This window comes from Cololabis saira, chromosome 5, assembly GCF_033807715.1.
Source record: "Cololabis saira isolate AMF1-May2022 chromosome 5, fColSai1.1, whole genome shotgun sequence".
Lineage (NCBI taxonomy): Eukaryota > Metazoa > Chordata > Actinopteri > Beloniformes > Belonidae > Cololabis > Cololabis saira.
The window spans coordinates 9,197,340-9,217,199 of record NC_084591.1 but is presented as its reverse complement, the minus strand read 5'-3'; the positions used below and the strand labels follow the sequence as shown (position 1 = coordinate 9,217,199).

General features: G+C 44.1%; 1 protein-coding gene across 1 annotated transcript in view; it reads right to left on the bottom strand.

Moving 5' to 3' along the window:
- The window catches only part of LOC133444833 (leucine-rich repeat serine/threonine-protein kinase 2-like), a 75,544-nt gene that overhangs the window by 35,617 nt on the left and 20,067 nt on the right, over positions 1-19,860 (bottom strand). The window contains exons 9-28 of the mRNA XM_061722734.1: positions 19,343-19,506; positions 19,184-19,263; positions 18,996-19,102; positions 18,330-18,459; positions 18,124-18,248; positions 17,205-17,332; positions 13,756-13,900; positions 13,546-13,685; positions 13,149-13,274; positions 12,900-13,070; positions 11,955-12,219; positions 10,869-11,057; positions 10,289-10,404; positions 10,088-10,160; positions 8,658-8,878; positions 4,989-5,239; positions 2,752-2,900; positions 1,469-1,562; positions 1,137-1,323; positions 102-283 (exon numbers count right to left, since the gene is read on the bottom strand). Of these exons, the coding sequence (XP_061578718.1) occupies positions 102-283; positions 1,137-1,323; positions 1,469-1,562; positions 2,752-2,900; positions 4,989-5,239; positions 8,658-8,878; positions 10,088-10,160; positions 10,289-10,404; positions 10,869-11,057; positions 11,955-12,219; positions 12,900-13,070; positions 13,149-13,274; positions 13,546-13,685; positions 13,756-13,900; positions 17,205-17,332; positions 18,124-18,248; positions 18,330-18,459; positions 18,996-19,102; positions 19,184-19,263; positions 19,343-19,506 (3,043 nt within the window). The remainder of the gene's footprint in view (positions 1-101; positions 284-1,136; positions 1,324-1,468; positions 1,563-2,751; positions 2,901-4,988; positions 5,240-8,657; positions 8,879-10,087; positions 10,161-10,288; positions 10,405-10,868; positions 11,058-11,954; positions 12,220-12,899; positions 13,071-13,148; positions 13,275-13,545; positions 13,686-13,755; positions 13,901-17,204; positions 17,333-18,123; positions 18,249-18,329; positions 18,460-18,995; positions 19,103-19,183; positions 19,264-19,342; positions 19,507-19,860) is intronic.

Sequence of the window (19,860 nt, the reverse complement as noted above, 5' to 3'; positions counted from 1 at the left end):
TTATTCAAGATTTTTTTATTTATTTCAGTTTGAAGTTTTTAATGTAATATTTTTGTATTTAACTGACGGCTGCGCTAAGCGCCCCCCCCCCCCCCTCTGACCTGACGATGTCCTTGGTCTTGGTTCCGATCAGCTTGAGGTCCAGCTGCAGCCGGAGCCCGTCCAGCGGCAGGTCCCACAGCCGGCCCAGGCGGCCCATCTCGTCCGGGAAGCCGCGCAGGCCCGGGTTCCGGCTCACGTCCAGCGAGGTGAGACCTTCCAGCAGGCCGATCCGGGCCGGGACCTGGAGGGGAGGAACAGAGGGGTGAGGGGGCGGACGCCGGTCCCGGGGGGGCGGAGCCTACATGCTTACCAGTGTTATGACTGAACAAGTTCAAATTAACACGTCCATTTCTTTAGAACGTTGAACTGAACGCAACATATTTGCAAATAAAGAACTTCAACTTGTTCATTCTGCAGATCAGGAAGTGGAATCTGAACTGTTCAGATTATTGGAGTTTCAGCTTCACTGTTTAGGTAAAATTATTACGGAATACATTTCACCAGCGGGTGGAGAAAACGTTTAAAATACTCGACGAGACGACGACTTCACACTACATTACCCACAATGCAGTGCACACTAGCATAACCGTCCATCCATCCATCCATCCATCTACTTTCCATCTACCCACCCATCCACCCATCCACCCATCCATCCATCCATCCATCCATCCATCCATCCATCCATCATAACAATGGGCACCATCTCCATGGCAACGGCAGCCATGGAGACAGATAGATAGATAGATAGATAGATAGATAGATAGATAGATAGATAGATAGATAGATAGATAGATAGATAGATAGATAGATAGATAGATAGATAGATAGATAGATAGATAGATAGATAGATAGATAGATAGATAGATAGATAGATAGATAGATAGATAGATAGATAGATAGATAGATAGGGGGGCGTTTCATTCGCACTTCTCAACTAAAAATATTGAAATGAACTGAATTTGAACTACCGGTAGTTCAAAGTGAAAATGGTGAACTATGAACGTGAACTGTTCATTTTTAAACTATGTGAACTGAACTTTGAACTAGTTGGTGAGAAGTCTGAACCTGCACAACACTGCTGCTCTGCTGCTCACCTCCGCCAGCTCGTTGGCGCTCAGGTGCAGCTTCTCCAGCCGGGCCCAGCGGTACACCGGGCCGCTCAGGTCCAGCTCCGTGATCCGGTTCTGGCTGAACATCAGCTCCCGCAGGTTGCTGGAGGCCCAGGACGCCGGGCCGGGCAGCAGGACGATGCTGTTGGCCGTCAGGTCCACCGAGCGCAGGCTGGACACACGGACAGAGGGGTGAGACTGGGGGGGGAGGGGACCAGGACCAGGACCAGGACCAGGACCAGGACCAGGACCAGGACCAGGACCAGGACTAAGACCAGGACCAGGACCAGGACCAGGACCAGGACCAGGACACTCACCTGGGGAGACCCAGCACGGCCTCGGGGACGCAGGTGAAGTCGTTGCTCGCCAGCTTCAGCACCATGATCTTCGCCGGCAGCCGAGACAGAGAACCTGTGGAGACGGGGAACTACTTAGACCATGGCCCCGCCCCATTACCCAGGATGCACCTCTGCACTCCTCCACAAAGTGTTTGAGCATTCACGTTAAGCGTGCAAAAATTGCAGAATTGGGACCAGAGCCGTCTGGGAGATTTGCGAGGCCGTGTGCGAAATGGCCGGGGGGGGCCCGCGCGAAATTTTTGGGTTTTTCGGGTTGGATCGGGTGTCTATATGTGCAATTTTAACTCTCCAATTAGCTAATACTGGATACCTTCCCCTGCCTCATCATCATCTCTTGCCTCGACGCGGGGCCCCATGGCTGCTTGAGACACGGTCGGATCAGTGATTTTTGTAACAAATTTATCAAACGAGCCTTTCAGAGAGGCATTAAACTCTTCCATTTTCTTTAGTTTTTTTCTTTTTTCATCACCTGATGGAAATTTCCTGAATCTGTCTCGTTCTCTCGACATTGTGTGACAGTTTGTTCTAACTCCCCCCGTCTGGATCAGAGCAGCTTGTGTCAATGTTGATCTGACGCAGTTGTATTGAACAACAGACACGCGCAGCTGCGCAGAGACATCAATCAGCAAGCACATCATTGTACATATGTTTATTGATATGCACAGACTAGTAGGAATGGGCGATATTTTACCGTTCATGATAAACCGTCAAAAGAATTCCCCACGGTAAGAATTTGTCATCTCGCGGTAAAAACAATAAATTCCTGTTGATGACGTTTTTGTGTAAAGCTGATTTATGGTTCTGCGTTAAATCCACGCACAACGTACGTGAAGGAAGGAAGGAAGGAAGGAAGGAAGGAAAGAAAGAAAGAAAGAAAGAAAGAAAGAAAGAAAGAAAGAAAGAAAGAAAGAAAGAAAGAAAGAAAGAAAGAAAGAAAGAAAGAAAGAAAGAAAGAAAGAAAGAAAGAAAGAAAGAAAGAAAGAAAGAAAGAACGAACGAACGATAAATTCCCATTGATGACGTTTAGTAGTATTTAGTATTCTTTTTGAGCAGATTTATATTTAGAAAGGTTATACGTCTGGGGAAGCTTATGCACCCAGACGAGGGTGCGAGGGTGGAGGTGCGAGGACAGGGCTCCTCCCGGGCTGCAGCGTCTCCAGACGAGACAACGGACCCACGTACTTCCTGCGGCGTGCTCTGCGGAGGAGGAAGGAGGAATGGGACCACCTGACACGACTCACAGATCTTGTTCCCGGCGGCGTTGAGGGTCTCCAGCTTGGGGCAGCCGCTCAGGAAGTCGGGGGAGACGCTCTCCACGCCGTTCCTGCTCACGTCCAGCAGCTTGATCTCCGGCAGGCGCAGCGGCGAGCAGAGCTCCGTCACGGCGTTGCTGGAGAGAGAAACACAGGTGTGAAGGTTATAATCGTTAAGAACCCGTGGTTTTTATGTAGAAGTACGAAGAAAATCATCTCACAGTATATTTAACGAATGATATTTAATGAAACCAAGTACGACGTGGGCAACACAGCCTCTTCCAGTCTGATGCGTAGCAACGATAGCTTCTTAGCCAACCACAATCGCCCCCCATCCCATGTTGTCATTACGCCCCTGGTAGCGTCTCCCGTGGCAAGCAGGTCCTAGGTGACGAGCAAGACTAAGGCCCTGTCCCAATTCTCCCCCTAGCCCTCGTTTTCATCCCTTCCCCTAAATTTTGCGCGTTCCAGTGAGGGTAGTGGTGTCCCAATTCTTCTTTTCACCTAGGGGGAGGGGAGAAAACGAGGGCGAGTGGCTATGAATTGTCCCATCAGAGCGAGGGTTTTCAGATGCACACTAGCTGATCTAGGAAGCAAAAAATTTCCCAGAATGCTTTTCGTCGTCATTTGCGGACTGAATCCAAAAAAAAAACATGGTGGACATTTCTTATTTTTTAGTGAATAAAATCAATATTTTGAGTTAGTTTCTGCATAAAAATGAGTTTTGATTACATTTCTAGGGAGAAATATACATTTTACTTTCATAATATTCACTCAGTGAATGTACATAATCACTTTTTTGCCCGTTGTTCGCGAAGATCGCGCCGGAATAAAGGCTGTTAGGTTACGCCGTAGGTTACGTAAGCTATGCCGTAGGCTCTGCGTGGATTTGACTCGCCGACCGAGGGCAAACATCATTTGCAGACTCGTCTCAGATTGTGACCAAGGGAGCAAGCATTTTTTTGTGAGAAATTGAGAGAAATAATCCTGTGATTCGTCAGATTTGTTTTGGATGTTTCTGATATAATAGTGTTCAGAAACCACAAAGTAATCCAGCTGTTATCTGGGTAATTTACACACTTTCAGATAAAGCTGAAGTGAAGATAGCAGAGCTGATTTATGGTTCTGCGTTAAATCGACGCAGAGCCTACGGCGTAGGTAAAGCGGCGACACGCGCTGTATGCCGTACCCTACGCCGTAGGCTCTGCGTCGATTTAACGCAGAACCATAAATCAGCTCCTGAGCAGGCAGGCAGAAATCTCAAACTTTTCGGAGCAAATTTCTTAACAGGCGTTATTTGGATAAACTGAGCCCATGTTGGGGATCTTAACGGTTACTTTTACGCCTGAAAAAATATTAAAACTTAATAAAGTGGCATATTAACAGCACTACAACTGAAATTAAAACAGCTTTTGGCTCTCAACTTCCTAATTAGGAGTAGGGATGAAAACGAGGGGTAGGGGGAGTATTGGGACAGGCCCCTGGGAAGATTTCAAGTGCCCTAAAATCTGCCCCTACTTTTTTAGGGGTAGTGAAGAAAAGAAGGGCGAGTGAAAGAAAGTAGGGCTAATGAAGAAAAGTAGGGGGTGTATTGGGATTGGGCCTAAGAGTGGTTGAAAACTTACTCATGGGCCATGGCAAAGAAAAAAAATCAGGAACCGTTATGTCGCTCGGATCAGCGTCACCAGAATTGAGAACCACTGCTATAAATTATGTTAATTACCGTATTTTCTGGACTATAAGCCGCTACTTTTTTCATAGGTTTTGAACCATGCAGCTTATACAAAGGTGCAGCTATTCTATGGATTTTTCTTCCACCGCTCCGGGCGCTCTAACCGGAATTAGAATAAAAACTAAGACAAAATAAATGCAAAGAATACGCTACTTCTTCTTTAGCAGATAGAAGTAGAAGCAGATTTCAAACAGATGAATAGATAAATAAATACTGGTTATTTTCTTTTGGTTCTGCCCCGTTTTAATCAGAAAAGTTGCTGCCGTGTTAAAAGATACTGTTAGTAAAGGATCTATTTAGGTACAAACATGTACATCATTTACAGTTCAAAATCCTTCTGTACATGTAGTAAATATCTAATCTAACAACATAAATATCTGCGGCTTGCATATCTTTTTTTGAAATAGAGCGGATGCGGCTTGTATGCAGGTGCGGCTTATAGTCCAGAAAATACGGTATGTCATTAGCCCCCCCCACACCCGCGGGTTCCTACCCCTCCATGCACAGCTCCTGCAGCTGCTCGGCGGTGCGGTCCAGGCCGTGAGGGAACACCGTGATGCGGTTGAAGGCCAGGTTGAGGGTCCGGAGAGCGGGGCAGGAGAGGGCGGGGTCCAGGCTGAGGGCGGGGCCGATGCGGTTGCGGGACACGTTGAGCGTGCTCAGCGCCGGCAGCGACAGCAGCTCCTCCGGCAGCGAGCGCAGCTGGTTGGCCTGCAGGTCCAGCCGGGTCAGACTCTTCAGGCTCTGGAGGGAGAAGGAGAGGACGGGTCACCCGGGGGTGCTGGCTGTGAACATGTCACTCTCTTAGAGTTGATACAAGTTGTAAACTATAAACCTTAGTTTTCCTGTGGAAAGAAGAATTAAATCTTAAAATAAAAATTAATCATGAATTACTAAGCTTTGTGAAAGCTTTATCAGAATCAGAATCAGAATCAGCTTTATTGGCCAAGTTTGAACATTGCCCGACAAGGAATTTGACTTATTGTTATTTCGCTCTTTAGCGGTAGCATCCGCCGCGTGTGAGGAAACTGTTGTGAGTAGAAACTCTTCACACTAGAACTCCAAACGTCACTCGTGAAGCCGACTGACACGACTGTCGTCCTGCGTGAGGGTTTGGATGTTTATAGTCTGATAAAACTCCGGTGGTCATTTATCAGTGAAATATTAACGACGCAGCAGCGCGTACTGCGGATCCAAGCAGCTAACGACGCGTTTAAACCCGATGTCTGCTAAAACAGAAAGCAGCTGATGAGCAAAGCATATGAATCCATTACCTTATGATGTAGTTCTTTATTTTTCTTGCTGTCGTTTATAGGTCTCTGTTACGTTCAGCGGATTTAGCGGCGTTGCTACTTTTCTGTCTCCGCCTTAGCGGCAGCCAACTTTGACAACTTCGTGTGAAAAACTTTCAAATGTCTTAAAGGGATTGTGACATGAAAAACACATTTTTCTTGATTTTTTGTGTTTTGTTGGGTGTCTTGACATCAATTACACCCAAAAAACAACGAACTTTTAACATTCAGTGTATTGTGTGCTTTCTGGGATTTTCCGCATAACTGTGCAAAAACGGCGCATGTGGTTTGGTGGCGGATCGTTACGTAACGATCCGCTAAATCACCGCCCCCTCCACCCAGCTCCCTGTCTCCTCTCCTCTCCAGCGCACCATAAAGGCTGATTTATGGTTCCGCGTTACACCGACGCAGAACCTACGGCGTAGGCTCTGCGTCGATTTAACGCGGAACCATAAATGAGGCTTAACACGGAGCTGTTTAGAGCCTCTTTTGTTCTAATCACCGGAGGAAAACTGCTAAGAAGACCCGCGGCCACTGACTGGACTTAAGATAAGGGGACAGTGCTGCTTGCATGCCTTTATTTTTATGATTGTTTGCTGTGGTTCGCCCTGCTGCTTTTCCGTGCATGCTTCGCCTGTCGCTCTCGGTTTAACTCTCCGACGCCGCTGTGAGCGTATGGCTGGAGGAGGAGGAGGTTTGGAGGAGTAGCGGAGCAATGATTGACAGGAAAGGGGGAAAAGGAAGCGTTTTTCACGGTGCAAAAAAACACTGTCATAAAAAGCCAGTAAAAGAGTACTAGAGTGAAGTTTTTCTTGTTACACTCTTTTAGACACATTTGAGGGATGTTGGCCAAGACTTTTAATAGTGTTAAAAGCATGTTAAAAATGATGTCACAATACCTTTAAGCCTGAATTATGGTTCTGCGTTAAACCTACACCGTAGTGTACGCAAGAGTCTCTCCGTAGCCTGACGTGCACCTCCCAAAAAATGTAACAACGCAGACCGAGAGGGCTGTGATTGGTTCGCTTGGTAGCAACGCATTTCCGGTTCCGGTTCGTGAAGCAGTCGTGAACTTTCAGCGCTCTTTCCTTCGTGTGTGTGTGATTTTTTTTGTTTTGGTTTTTTGCACAATAGTTGTCCTTATCTCTTTGATTCACTGTGACCGGAAAAGCCGGAAGCTAAACAAGGTATCAACTAGCGCTCTGGGGGGTACTGCACCGTGGCGAAATGGAGTGACGGAGAAGTCCGAAGGGTTCACGACGGCGTCACGGCAACGGCGTAGGCTCTGCGTTGGTTTAACGCAGAACCTTAATTCATTTATCAGCTTCGTTGTGTTTCTTTTTTTCCTTAATTTTCTTTTTTTCCTTTTTTTCTCTTTTCTTCTTCCTTTTTCCTTTCCTTTTTTCACAAAATTTTGACTATTTCCTCAACATTTCGACTTTTTTCTCGACATTTCGACTTTTTTCTTGAAGTGCATAATGAAACAAAAATCTTGCCCCAGTTATAACTAATATAGAAACATGCAGCATGTGTTGCCTTCATTCTACGGCTTATACAAGACTTTTCAGTTTTTGCGGCTCCAGACATAACGTTTGCTGTGTTTTTGGTCCAATATGGCTCTTTCAACATTTTGGGTTGCTGATCCCTGGTATAGACAGACACGCCCCCTTAAGCTGGGCATACACTGTGCGATATTTTAAATCGTTTGATTCAGCCCCATCTCACACTGCACGACTAGATCGCTTCAAAAGTTCAAAAGTTCACAGCCCACGATTTATGTTCTCACACTGTACGACCCGATGCTCTGATGCTCCGTCTGCTCACACTATACGATCATAATCCTCCCGTCAGACCTCTGTGTACTGGAACTCGAGGCCGGTTTTGGGGCAGGGGTGGGCTGTGTCCACCCAAACGTGCGTCCTGCCCACCTGATCAAAGGTTATGGGGATAAAAAAAATCCCAAAATATCTGTACCGTTTCTGATTGGGTCGGCACTGCGCATCATTTTTAGACACAAAAATGAACGCATACCGCAAAAGTTGTGTCTCGGCGGAGAGACCCGACGTCCGAGCAAAATGACCACAACAGAAGTGTTCAGAACAGCAGACAGCGCACACACTAAAGGCTGATTTATGGTTCCGCGTTACACCAACGCAGAGCCTACCGCGGGGACGCGCACCGTACGTGGGAAATGCAGTCTTTTTTTCTGCTATTAAAACATGATTTGTAATGTGAATTTGCAAAACTTAAACTAAAAATAATAGTTTTTGACGTGACATCAGAGATTGCGCATGCTCTCTGTGAAAGGATGAGGCAAATCAGGTTGCAGCTGCTTCAACTGTGCGATTCCTTTACGACGAGCGACCAGGATTTCAAACATGCTTGATTTTCTTGCAACCTCACGATTTGTGATCGGGAGCTCGTCGTGAGGTGTTAATCTCTCGTCGTGAGGTGTTAATCTCTCGTCGTGAGGTGTTAATCTCTCGTCGTGAGGTGTTAATCTCTCGTCGTTACCCCACGTACACTGCACGAGGCACGAGCAACGATTGGGTCAAAATCCGTCCCGATCCAAAAAATAGTCGCACGACTGGAAAATTGGCAACAAAACGAGCCGATAATCGCTGCCCGGCTTTAGCAGACCTCGGTCTGAGATGTGTGAACGCAGCGCGGGCGGCGGGTTGTTGTTGTAAACGTCATCTGATCAGTCTGCTTTGAACTATTATTTTCCGATCTCCGATCAAAACCGATAGGGGCATTATCGGCCGATACCGATCGGTTGCAGATCGACCGATCGGTTGCCGATCGATCGATCGGTTGCCGATCGATCGATCGCCGATCGATCGATCGGTGCGTCTCTGGCCGACACCTACCTGGCACACGGCCGGCGGGAAGGCCAGCAGCCCGTTGTGGCTCAGGTCCAGGCGCAGCAGAAAGCCCAGCTGCTGCTGCACCGACGCGTCGTCCGTCAGGCAGGACAGCGAGTCCAGCTCATTCCCGGACAGGTCCAGCAGCCGGATCCGCTCCCTCTCCCTGGACAGAGCCGAGGCCTCGCCGGAGCCCAGACCTGAGGACGCCAGGACGTTAGTCGTCTCTGTGGCAACAACAAACAACAGAGCAAGAAACTGCAGATTCTGCTGCTTTTTGGTTTAATCTTATTTATTCATCTTTACAAAGGTGTTATTATTATTATTATTATTATTATTATTATTATTATTATTATTATTATTATGTATTTTGTTATTATTACTATTATTTTATTATTGTTATTATTATTATTATTATTAATAATAATAATTATTACCACTATTATAATTTTTTCATTATTATTATTAGTAGGATAAGGATAAGGAGGATAAAGAGTATATACAGTGGAATAAAAAATAAAAATAGTGCAGTAAGAGAAAGAAAAAAGCAGGTAAGAAGTTATGAGATAGAAAGATAATGCACATCTTGTTGTTATTTTTCCGTTTTATTATTAATATTAAAGTATGATAATAAAGTAATGTTATTATTACTCATTACGGAAGAGTATTAGGGCCAGGCAGGAGAAAAATAAAAATAATATTTTAAAGGAGGTTGATTTTTTTTTCATTATGCACTTCGAGAAAAAAGTCGAAAAGTCGACATTAATTTTGAAGTACAATTTCGAGAAAAAAGTCCAAATGTCGAGAAAAAAAGTCAAAATTTCGTGAATAAAGTCGAAATGTTGAGAAAAATGTCGAAATTTTAAGAAAAAAGTCGAAATGTCGAGAAAACAGTCAAAAGTCAAGATTAATGTTGAAGTACAATTTCGAGAAAAAAGTCGAAATGTCGAAAAAAAAAAAAGTCAAAATGTTGAGGAAAAAAAGGTGAAATTTTGACTTTTTTCTTGACATTTCGTCTTTTTTCTCGAAGTGCACAATAAAAAAAAATCTTCCACTTTCAATTTTTTTTCTCTTGCCTGGCCCTAATACTCTTCCGTAACTCATACTATTATTACTATTATTACTTTTTTATTATTATTATTATCATTATTATTATTATTATTATTATTATTATTATTATTATTATTATTAACAGTCATAAACTTTTCTATTTAAAAGAGAAAAATCCTGAAACAGACAAAAGAAATTATAAAAAATAGTTTACTGAAAACTGATTAATGAGAATTTGAATCGTGGTTCTATATAATTAATTAAATAAATAAATAAATAAATAAATAAATAAGGAGGGAGACTGGTGCACCTGTAGACAGGTGTTCTGGTCCTCATGGACACATGTCTCCACCTGTGGACAGTGTTTCTGGTCCTGAAGGACGTACCTTTCTGGCTGGAGCCGCCTCTCCCGAAGCGTCGGAGTGCAAAATCCCCGTTTTCACTTTCTGTCTGGCCGCTCTGTTCGGGGGAGAAGAGCGACACGTAAACGACCGGCTCACCGAAAGGCAGGACCGGACATCAGGTACGAGGAAGGGGCGGGGTCAGGGAGGAGGGGGCGGGGTCAGGGATGGAAGGGGCGCAGTCACCTCAGCGCTGGCGTGCCGCCGCCGTCCCTGCTTCCTCTTGAAAGAGTCTCCTCGCAGCTCCTCGGCCGAGTTGTTGAACAGCTTCGGAGACAGAGCGCCCGACAACGAATCGCTGCCTGAAACACAGAAAGGAACTTCATCATACCAACATTTCGACTTTTTTCTCGAAATTTCAACTTTTTTCCTCAATATTTCAACTTTTTTCCTCGACATTTCGACTTTTTTCTCAAAATATTGACTTTTTTCTCGACATTTCGACTTTTTTCCTCAACATTTTGACTTTTTTCTCGAAATTTTACTTCAACATTAATCTTGACATTTTAACTTTTTTCTCGACATTTCAACTTTATTCACGAAATTTAACTTCAACATAATTGTCGACATTTCGACTTTTTTCTCAACATTTCGACTTTTTTCTCGAAATTGTACTTCAATATTGATCTTCAACTTTTTTTCTCTAAATTATTATTTAAATTTTTCCTGCCTGGCCCTAATACTCTTCCGTACCTTTTAGACCAAAACTATTTTTCTAGTTTTTTCGTTCCTGGAGGAGGCGTGGCCTCCGTGGGCGTCGCCCTACCGTCACTCTCCATGTCGTCGTTGATGAACAGGCTGTCCTCGGTGGAGACGACGCTGAAGCTGGAGTCGTCGCTCTCGTCGGAGATGTAGCCGGAGGTCAGGCACTGGTCCGACATGGGCCGAGCCAGGAACCCGGCGCTCCTGGACCTCTGCAGGGACTGGACGTAGCGGGCCAAGCCCACGCCTTTACCTGGGGATTACAATTATTATTATTGTTATTATCATTATTACTATCATCATTATCACTAATGTTATTATTATTGCTATTATTTGTATTATTATTATTATTAATTATTATTATTAACACTATTATAGTTTTGTTCATTATTATTATTATTATTATTATTATCATCACTATTATTATTGTTATTATTGTTGCAATTATTTTTATTATTATTATTAATTATTATTACCACTATTAATTGTTTTGATTATTATTATTATTATTATTATTATTATTATTATTATTATTATTATTATTATGAGTATTATTATTGGATTAGATTAGATTGTCCTTTATTCCTCCCTCAGTGGGAGGAAATATATAAAAAAGTAAAAATGAAAAAATTACAAAACATAAACAGTATAGACAGTGGAATAAAAATAAAAATAGTGCAGTACGAGAAAGAAAATAGCAGGTAGGATGTGTCTGAGGTAGAAAGATATTGCACATGTTATTTTCCGTTATGTTATTAATATTAAAGTATAATAATAAAGTAATACTATTATTACTGATAATATTATTATTGCTTTTTTATTAATTATTATGATTATTATTATTATTATTACTATTAATAATATTATCATTATCATTATTATTATTATTATTATTATCATCATTATTATTATTATTAATTATTATTAAGTCTTAAACTTTTCTATTAAAAAGAGAAAAATCCTGAAACTGACTAAATAAATTACAAACAATAGTTTACTGATAACTGATTCATGAGAATTTGAATTGTGGTTCTACATAATTAATTAATAAAAAAAAAATAAATAAATAAATAAAAATGTCCGGAACAAAATAAGATTTAGTTTCACAACTTTTGGAGTCGAACACTTTGATGCAGCCACGCCTCCTCACCGTTGCTGTGGCGACGGCTGCCGCTCCGCCCGCGCTCAGCTAGCAGCGGGCTCAGCCACGCGGCGTCCAGCCGGCCCAGGCGGAAGCCGCCCAGGCAGACGGCGCTGTTGTTGGCGTCCAGGCCGAGGCGGGCCAGCAGCTGGATGACGGCCGGCCCGTCGGCCCGCTTCACGCTCGCCGCCAGCGCGCGGCGCAGGTGCTGCTCGTGGGCGCTGCGGCTCAGCAGCAGCTCCACCAGCTCCAGGGGCCCGCCCCTCTCGCACACCTGCAACAGGGCCACAAGCGTTGTTGCCACGGAGACTCGGAAACTCAGAGATCCCTCAGGTAAGGGATTAGTGCCCATACTGGTTCAGCTCTACGTTGGTTTAAATCATATCTATCTGACAGATTCCAGTTTGTTCATTTACACAAGGTTTCTTCAGAACAGTTGAGAGTCTGCTATGGTGTTCTGCAGGGTTCAGTGCTAGGACCAATCTTGTTCAGTTTATACATGCAGCCATTGGGAAGTATAATCCAGAATCACGGCATACACTTTCATTGCTATGCTGATGATACGCAGCTCTATTTGTCTATGAAGATGAAACAGAACCGTTAGTTAAACTTCAAGCATGTCTAAGCCCAAAACGGCTTAGCTCCGCATTATTTGCGAGACCTGATAGTGCCTTATGTTCCTGGCAGAGCACTCCGTTCTTAGAGTGCAGGTTTACTCATAGTTTACGAGTATCCAAATGTAGATTTGGAGGGCGGGCGTTCTGCTATCAGGAACCGTTACTATGGAACCAACTTACAATCTGGGTTAAGGAGGCTGACACCACCTCCACCTTTAAATCGTAACTTAAAACCTTTCTGTTTAGTAAACCTCTAGTTAGAGTTTAGTAAACCTCTAGTTAGTGTTCATTAAACCTCTAATTAGCGAGCCCGGTTCTGCTCCCCCCGACAACCCACCTGGTAGATGAGCGAATCGCTCTTGGTCTTCTTGTTGACGTCGGCGCCGAGCTCGATGAGGCACTCGGCCATGGCCGCGTCGCCGTCGGCGCAGGCCTTCTCCAGCATGCCGTAGTGCAGCTCCGGGTCGGCCCACATCCTGGACAGCGCCAGACACGCCCACTTCCTCAGCTGGGGGGGAGGAGTAGGAGAGGCGGGTCACGGCCAGAACTTCACGGGCGTTGGATCGGCGTGGGACCCGGGACTCACCGGGCTGAAGCTGCCGTCGCCGTCCTGCCGCAGCTGCTGGAAGATGTGCCGGTCCAAGTCCCGCCGCTGCAGCTCGGCCGCCGCCCCCGAGCAGGCGTCCAGCATCCTCAGAGCCACCTGGAGGCACTGGGGGGGCAACAGGGGTCATGAGGGGAAACTAAGGGTGCTTTCACACCTGTCCCGTTTGGAGCAGTTGTTCCGAAACAGGGAGCGTTTCCCCCTAAAGATCGGATGTGAACACAGCAATCGCGCTCGGAAACGGCACAAAACAAGTGTATCTGATCGGGAAAAAGTCTCGGAAATGTATCGGGAGCCAAAAAAAGTGATTGGATCGGGAAAAATCGGGATCGGCAAATACTCAAACTCAAGTGATTGGGATCCTCCAGTCGTCTCTCACCTTGAGCAGCATCTCCGAGTCCTCCCGGTACTGGACCAGCGAGGCGATGAGGACGGACGCCAGGACGGGGACGATCATGCGGGACAGCTTCTTCTTGGAGACGAGGTAGTTGAGCAGGGTCAGGCCCCAGTAGTGGATCTCTGGGGGGGGACAGAGCTGTAGCACCGACCCGTAACCACGGTAACCTCACATCCCTGCTCAGGGCCTTACCTCGGTCCTGCGGGAACATCTGCAGCGTGTGCAGCACCGTGTCTATCGCCCCCTGCTGGCAGAGCAGGTCCACGGCGCCGGAGCAGTCGGCCAGAGACGACAGGACCTTCAGGCCGCAGCGCTGGATGGAGGCGCTGCTGATGAACTGCAGACACGCCCGTCACTAGGACACTTTCATCCTTCAAATTACTTTTAATTCAATTTTATTTATAAAGCGTCTATTACAACAGAGGTTATCTCTAGGATCTTTCCAGAGACCAGAACATGAACCCTGCAGCAGTTATTACATAAACATAACAAAAACAATGGCAGGTAAAAACTCCCCTCGTGGGAGAACTTTGAACACTGCAAAAACTCAAAATCTTAACAAGAATATTTGTCTTATTTCTAGTTAAAATGTCTCATTTTTAGTAAAAAAAAAATCTCATTACACTTAAAACAAGACTCATCACCGGAAAAAACAACAATTTTTCACCTGTTTCAAGTAGATTTTCACTTAAAGTAAGTAGAAAAATCTGCCAGTGGAACAAGATTTTTTTGCTTGTAATGAAAAGATAAATCTTGTCCCACTGGCAAATTTAGCAGATTATGTTTCCATTCACGATAGGAGTCTACAGACTTACAAGAGTACCACTTCCTTTCCATTTTACACACGTTTTGTTTCAACGTGCGGATATCTGGATTATACTAGGGAGTTAAGCTCCTACGGTTGGAAACCCTCCTTTTCAAAGGAGAAACTTCATCTTCATCTAAAGCTGAATGCAACAAATCAGCAGTGTTACTAGCAAGAAAATCAACATCTGCAGAGGTAGAACCCAGATCACTGGCCTCGACTACATCACTATTTTCCACTATCGTAAGATGAGCAATGGCCTCCCTAAATTTAGCAATAGCTTCATCAGACAAACATAATCATCACATTTTAAATAGTCATAGTCACAAATCCAGCATTACTTTACAAGCCATGAAGAAAGTGAAAGACTTCGGACAACAATAAATTCAATCTCAGGGAGCAGACATGTCTCTCGTCTTCATAAAAGATTTTCATCAGAGATTTTTCAAAAATACCTATGATACCAAGGAAAACTGGGAATGTATAAATATTTGGATTTTGGAATATTTTAATTTTATATATGTTACGGTTAATGTAGAAAAACGGCTATTTTGCAAAATAGCCAGCTAATGTGCAAAATAACCGGCAGGGCGGTGAATATGTAAAATAGCCGGCCAAACGGTGAACAAGGCTATTTATGGCTGTTGAAGAAGCCTAACGTTACACTCCCCGAAAAAGTGTCGGTTCTGACACATCCACAGCACCGGCTACTGCCGTTTTTCTACATTCACCGCCCTGACGGTTATTTTGCACATTAGCCAGCTATTTTGCAAAATAGCCGTTTTTCTACATTAACCGTAACATATATATGTAATGGAGTAGGATAATATTGATTAAATCATGCAAAAGTAGCACAACACTTGGCGCAGTGGCTGGCGAGGGATCGCACAGACCAGTGAGGATTTCACTGTGGTAAATTGTGCTCTTGCATGGTCCGGGATGTTTATTGATTTTATTTTGTTCCAGAAGTTAATGTTTTGATTTTTGCGATATACTTACAACGATCTAAGCTAACTGTCTGTAGTAAAGACTGTGATTATTTGTTACTAAAATTGTGTTTTGGAGATCAGATAAACTACTTTTCAGTGCTAACCTAGCTTAATTAGTTGCACTTGTTTCATGTGTTATTCAGACGGTATCCTGAGACACTGCAGATTCCCTCGCTTCATACCACTGTTTAAATGTGTGTTGCAGAGTGCTGAGGAATAAAAGAAACCTGTAATCTACCTTGTTTGTCTTGTGTGGAAGCGACAGTAGTGTGGAGCTGCATCTTCTCACATACAGCTGTGACCCGTCACATATATGTGTATATTTTTTTCTTTCCTTGTCTCCGATATTTTGTTCTGTTCTGTTCTTTATTGTTCTGTTTGTTATTGTGCACAAATCTGAATAAAAAGTTAAAAAAAATAGAAAAAGCTTGCTTCTCTTTACTGATGACATCTCACATAACTGAGGATTTTCAAAATAAAACATTTATAGGAAATCACTGAATCTGACTCACTTTTCTCCGTTTCTGACGTCAACACTCTCATAAACGAAACGCTTGCTCGCCATTCATGTGATCACGTCTCAGTTTCAGTCTGAACGGATGAACTAATATTTAACTTGAAGGAGAACTACGATGTTTGCTGCAGTTTCTCTCTTTGCAGAGCAAATAAAACCATTTTCTAGCGACAGTCTCTGTTTCCTCAGCTTTTTCTGTTTGTGAGCCAACGCTCTCCCCGAACAGGGGACTTTACCCTTTTTACAGAGGTTGTTGGTCTTAAGCCCTCGGCACCTCCAAATGATGATTTTACCCCTAAAAATGTTAAACTAGCAGCAGCTGGTCCCTTCCTGATCTGGGGCCAGATTCACCAATATGTTCTTAAGAATGATCTTAAGAAATGTATTAAGATCTAAAATTAAGAAGTTCATAAGAAAGTTCTTAAGTGCAATTCCTCAATATTTTCTTAAGAACCGTCTTAAGAACTGTCATTTCTTACGAATTTCTTATTTTTCCTACTTAAGAACTTCTTAAAATATGTCATTGCATTGCACGCGCCAACAAACAACATTTATACAGGTAGTTTGCGTCTTAACCGTCAGTCACTTCACTAAACATGGAGAAGGAGAAAAAGAGATGCAGGAACTTTTCAAGTTATGGTGGATGAGATTAATGTGTTAAAAAAAATACTATTGGGGAAAATTAATAATAATTAACTACCACGCTAACTAACATGCTAACAAACAGTTAACAGGCTCTTTGTGTAATTAATTACAAAGTATATCCTCAAACTATGACCTACTAGTCTAAACTTGTCTAAAATGTGTGGAAAAAGGTGATATTAGAGGCTTATTATTATTATTATCATTATTACCTTTTCACAGAAGACATTTTAAGACAGGTCAAGGTTGTCTTAAAGTTAAGAAAAAAGTCAAGAACAAATTTGAGAACTTTTATTTCAAGAATACAATTTTTTCTTAAGAAGAAACATAAGAAGAAAGTTGAGAAAATACTTAGAACTTTTTTGGAGAATATGACTTCTCTTTTTTCTTCTTAAGACTGAACTTAAGAAAAAAATGACACTTAAGAAGATTTTTTTTCTTAAGAATGTTTTGTGAATCCGGCCCCTGGTTTTAAATAAACTGGACCCCTTCGGGATCTGGTTTTAGGACCCAGTTCTCCTTCTTGGCCTTTGGCACCAAGTTGTTGATTTCTAACTGATTTTATACATTTTAGGGGTTTTTAAAACTATTTTTAAAGCGTAACTTGTTTTATCTATTTATGTTATTTACATTTGTCTGAAGTGAGTGGTGTATTTCATGTTTGTTTGGTTTATTTATCCGTCTGACTTACCCGGTTGAGGACCTCCAGGTACAGCGTGTGAGCTCCCTCCACCACGCACTGGTTCTTCAGGACCCTCAGCGGGACGTCGGCCAGGTCTGGATCCGGGACCGAGGAACCGTGTTCCCTCAGGCTCCGGTCTGGGAGTTCAACCCGGCAGGAATAATGTAGAAGTAAACGAGAAAGTACCAGGATGGAGTCCTACTTCCAGGACCCGCCCACCTCAGATACATCCCATAATAATACACATGTGAAACCTCAACCGCAGCCTTGTTTACTCCTATATTTCACTTATTTATTTATCTTTTATATAAAAAAAAAACACTTCGGACCTCCGACAGGGCTCCTCCCAGTTGGACGTGACCGGACCGCCCCCTAAACGGGGAGGGGCATCTGTATGGTTGCTAAGTAACTACTAAACCAGCATCGGAAACGTAAATCTGAACATACTTTTGACGGCAAACTGAACGTTTTTAAACTTTACCAACGTTCTTCTTTGTTGTTTCATGATCGAGTTGGGACGGGAGGAGGTCTGGGGGGGCGGACTAATGCCTGAGATATACTTGCAGTTCAGACCGCGTACGCATCATGGCCGCAACGCGTATACTGATTTCATTTGGCCGCGAGTGACTCTGGTCCCGGTCAGATACCAGCTGGCCACAAGTGACGGCGCGGAGGTCGCTGGCGCCGTTTCCTTTGCCGAGATCGCAACCAAAGCAATGTTATAATCTCCTACATCATCCAATGTTGTCATGTAAACTTGTTTGTTGTTCTAATCTGCTACTGCTACTACCGCTGCTACTAAATATTTAATCACTTTTCCAACTGTTGCTCTGCTTACTGCCCCCTATCGATCACCGTCGGTACGACGCGCTCCTGGACCGGGACGGGAGGAGGTCTGGGGGGGTCTGGGGAGTCTTTTGGGGGGTACCTGGACAGAGGAAGACCAGGCTGGTCTGCAGCGCCTCCAGCTGGACTTCGGGCTGGAAGTTGTGGACCTTCATGGTGCTGAGGATCTGGCTCATGGCCAAGTTCAGCTCGTCCAGGCTGGCGGTCCTGGGGGGGAGAGAGGATCAGACCAGCGGGGACTCCACGACCGTCAGAGACCTGGGGGGGTTAAGAGGGGGGGGTACTGACCTTCCCTGGAACAGCAGCCTCAGCAGCCGGAAGGCGACGACGGAGACTTCAGCCGAGTTCAGGTGCTTCTTCATCATCTCCACCAGGTTGACGTGGAGACCTCCGGAGAGCAGCGAGGAGCTCATCGCACCTGGAAAACAGCACGTAGCAAAAACGGTGGTGTTTTCATGCGTTTTGGCCGTTCGTTTACACGAAAACGAAGCTCAAAGTCACCAAAAACGATCATTTCTGAAAACTCCGGCCAAAGTGGAGATTTGCAAAAACCCCGTCTTCACGTTTGCTTGTAAACAGAGAGAAACGGACATTTAGGCTTCAGAACGTCACATTATGCGACAGAAATGTCACCAGCGTCATGTGTGCGACCTGTATTTATAATTTGTTTGGCCACTGTCAATATTTTCTTGTATTTTACTTATTTTATATTCTAACGTCACACTTAAAAGTAACTAGAAGTTACTCGTGTCATTTGTTGATGTTTTTTTCCAGGATTCTGATTGGCTAGCATGACTTTATGCTGCCCCCTGTAGGTTTGGCTGCTCATAGCACCTTAACAGCGTATTTATGCGGGTTCGTGTAAATGATGGTATTTTTCAAAACGTAGAGGGGGAAATATCCGTTTTTGTAAATACAATACTATGTGTAAACGTGGCCTAAGGATGGACTTACCGTCGTTGGCGACCAGCGTGGCGATGGCACCGGCGGCCGCTACGACCACCCTGGGCGACGACGCGTGCAGCAGCAGCGCCGCCATCAGCTGCCGGTGGATCGGAGTCCTGCAAGACAAACCTCACCGGTTAAACGTCTTCAGCACCGGCGGAGGACGGCGTGTGATGTTGCACGGCGGCGCGGCGCACCTATGGTTCTGGTCCTCGTCAGGCGGCTCCGCCCGGGCGCCGTGCAGCAGCAGCTGATGGACGGCCCGGCTCGCAGCTTCCTGGAGGAAGAGAAGGAGTTTGGGTTACCGGTGAATGTCCGATCAGACTCCGGGGCGCCGGAGGAACCGCGGCACTGACCTGAACCACCGGCTCGGCGGCGTGGAGCTCCAGCGCCGTGCAGCACTCGTCCATCCAGCCCAGGTCCATGTCCTCCACCTCCTCCTTCCCTCCGTCATCCTCCTCCTCCTCTCCCTCCTCCAGGTCATCCTCCGCCGCCGCTTTGTTCCGCACGATTGTGGCGGCTGGCGAGAGGAACAATACGGCGTAACTACATTTTCATTCACATTTTTCTCTTCTTTTGTTTTTGCTGCTTCAACCTGGAGAAGTATTATTAGTAGTATTATTAATATATTATATTATTATTATTATTAATCATTGATATTATTATTGAATATTGATATTGTTTATTATTATAATATATTATAATATTATTATTATATTAGTATTATCAATTATTAATCGTAATAATATTAGTTATTATTATTAATAATAATATAATATTAATATAATATATATATTAATTATTAATATGTATATTATAAATATATTATATAAATCATATATATTATTATATACCGCGCAACTTTAATAATTAT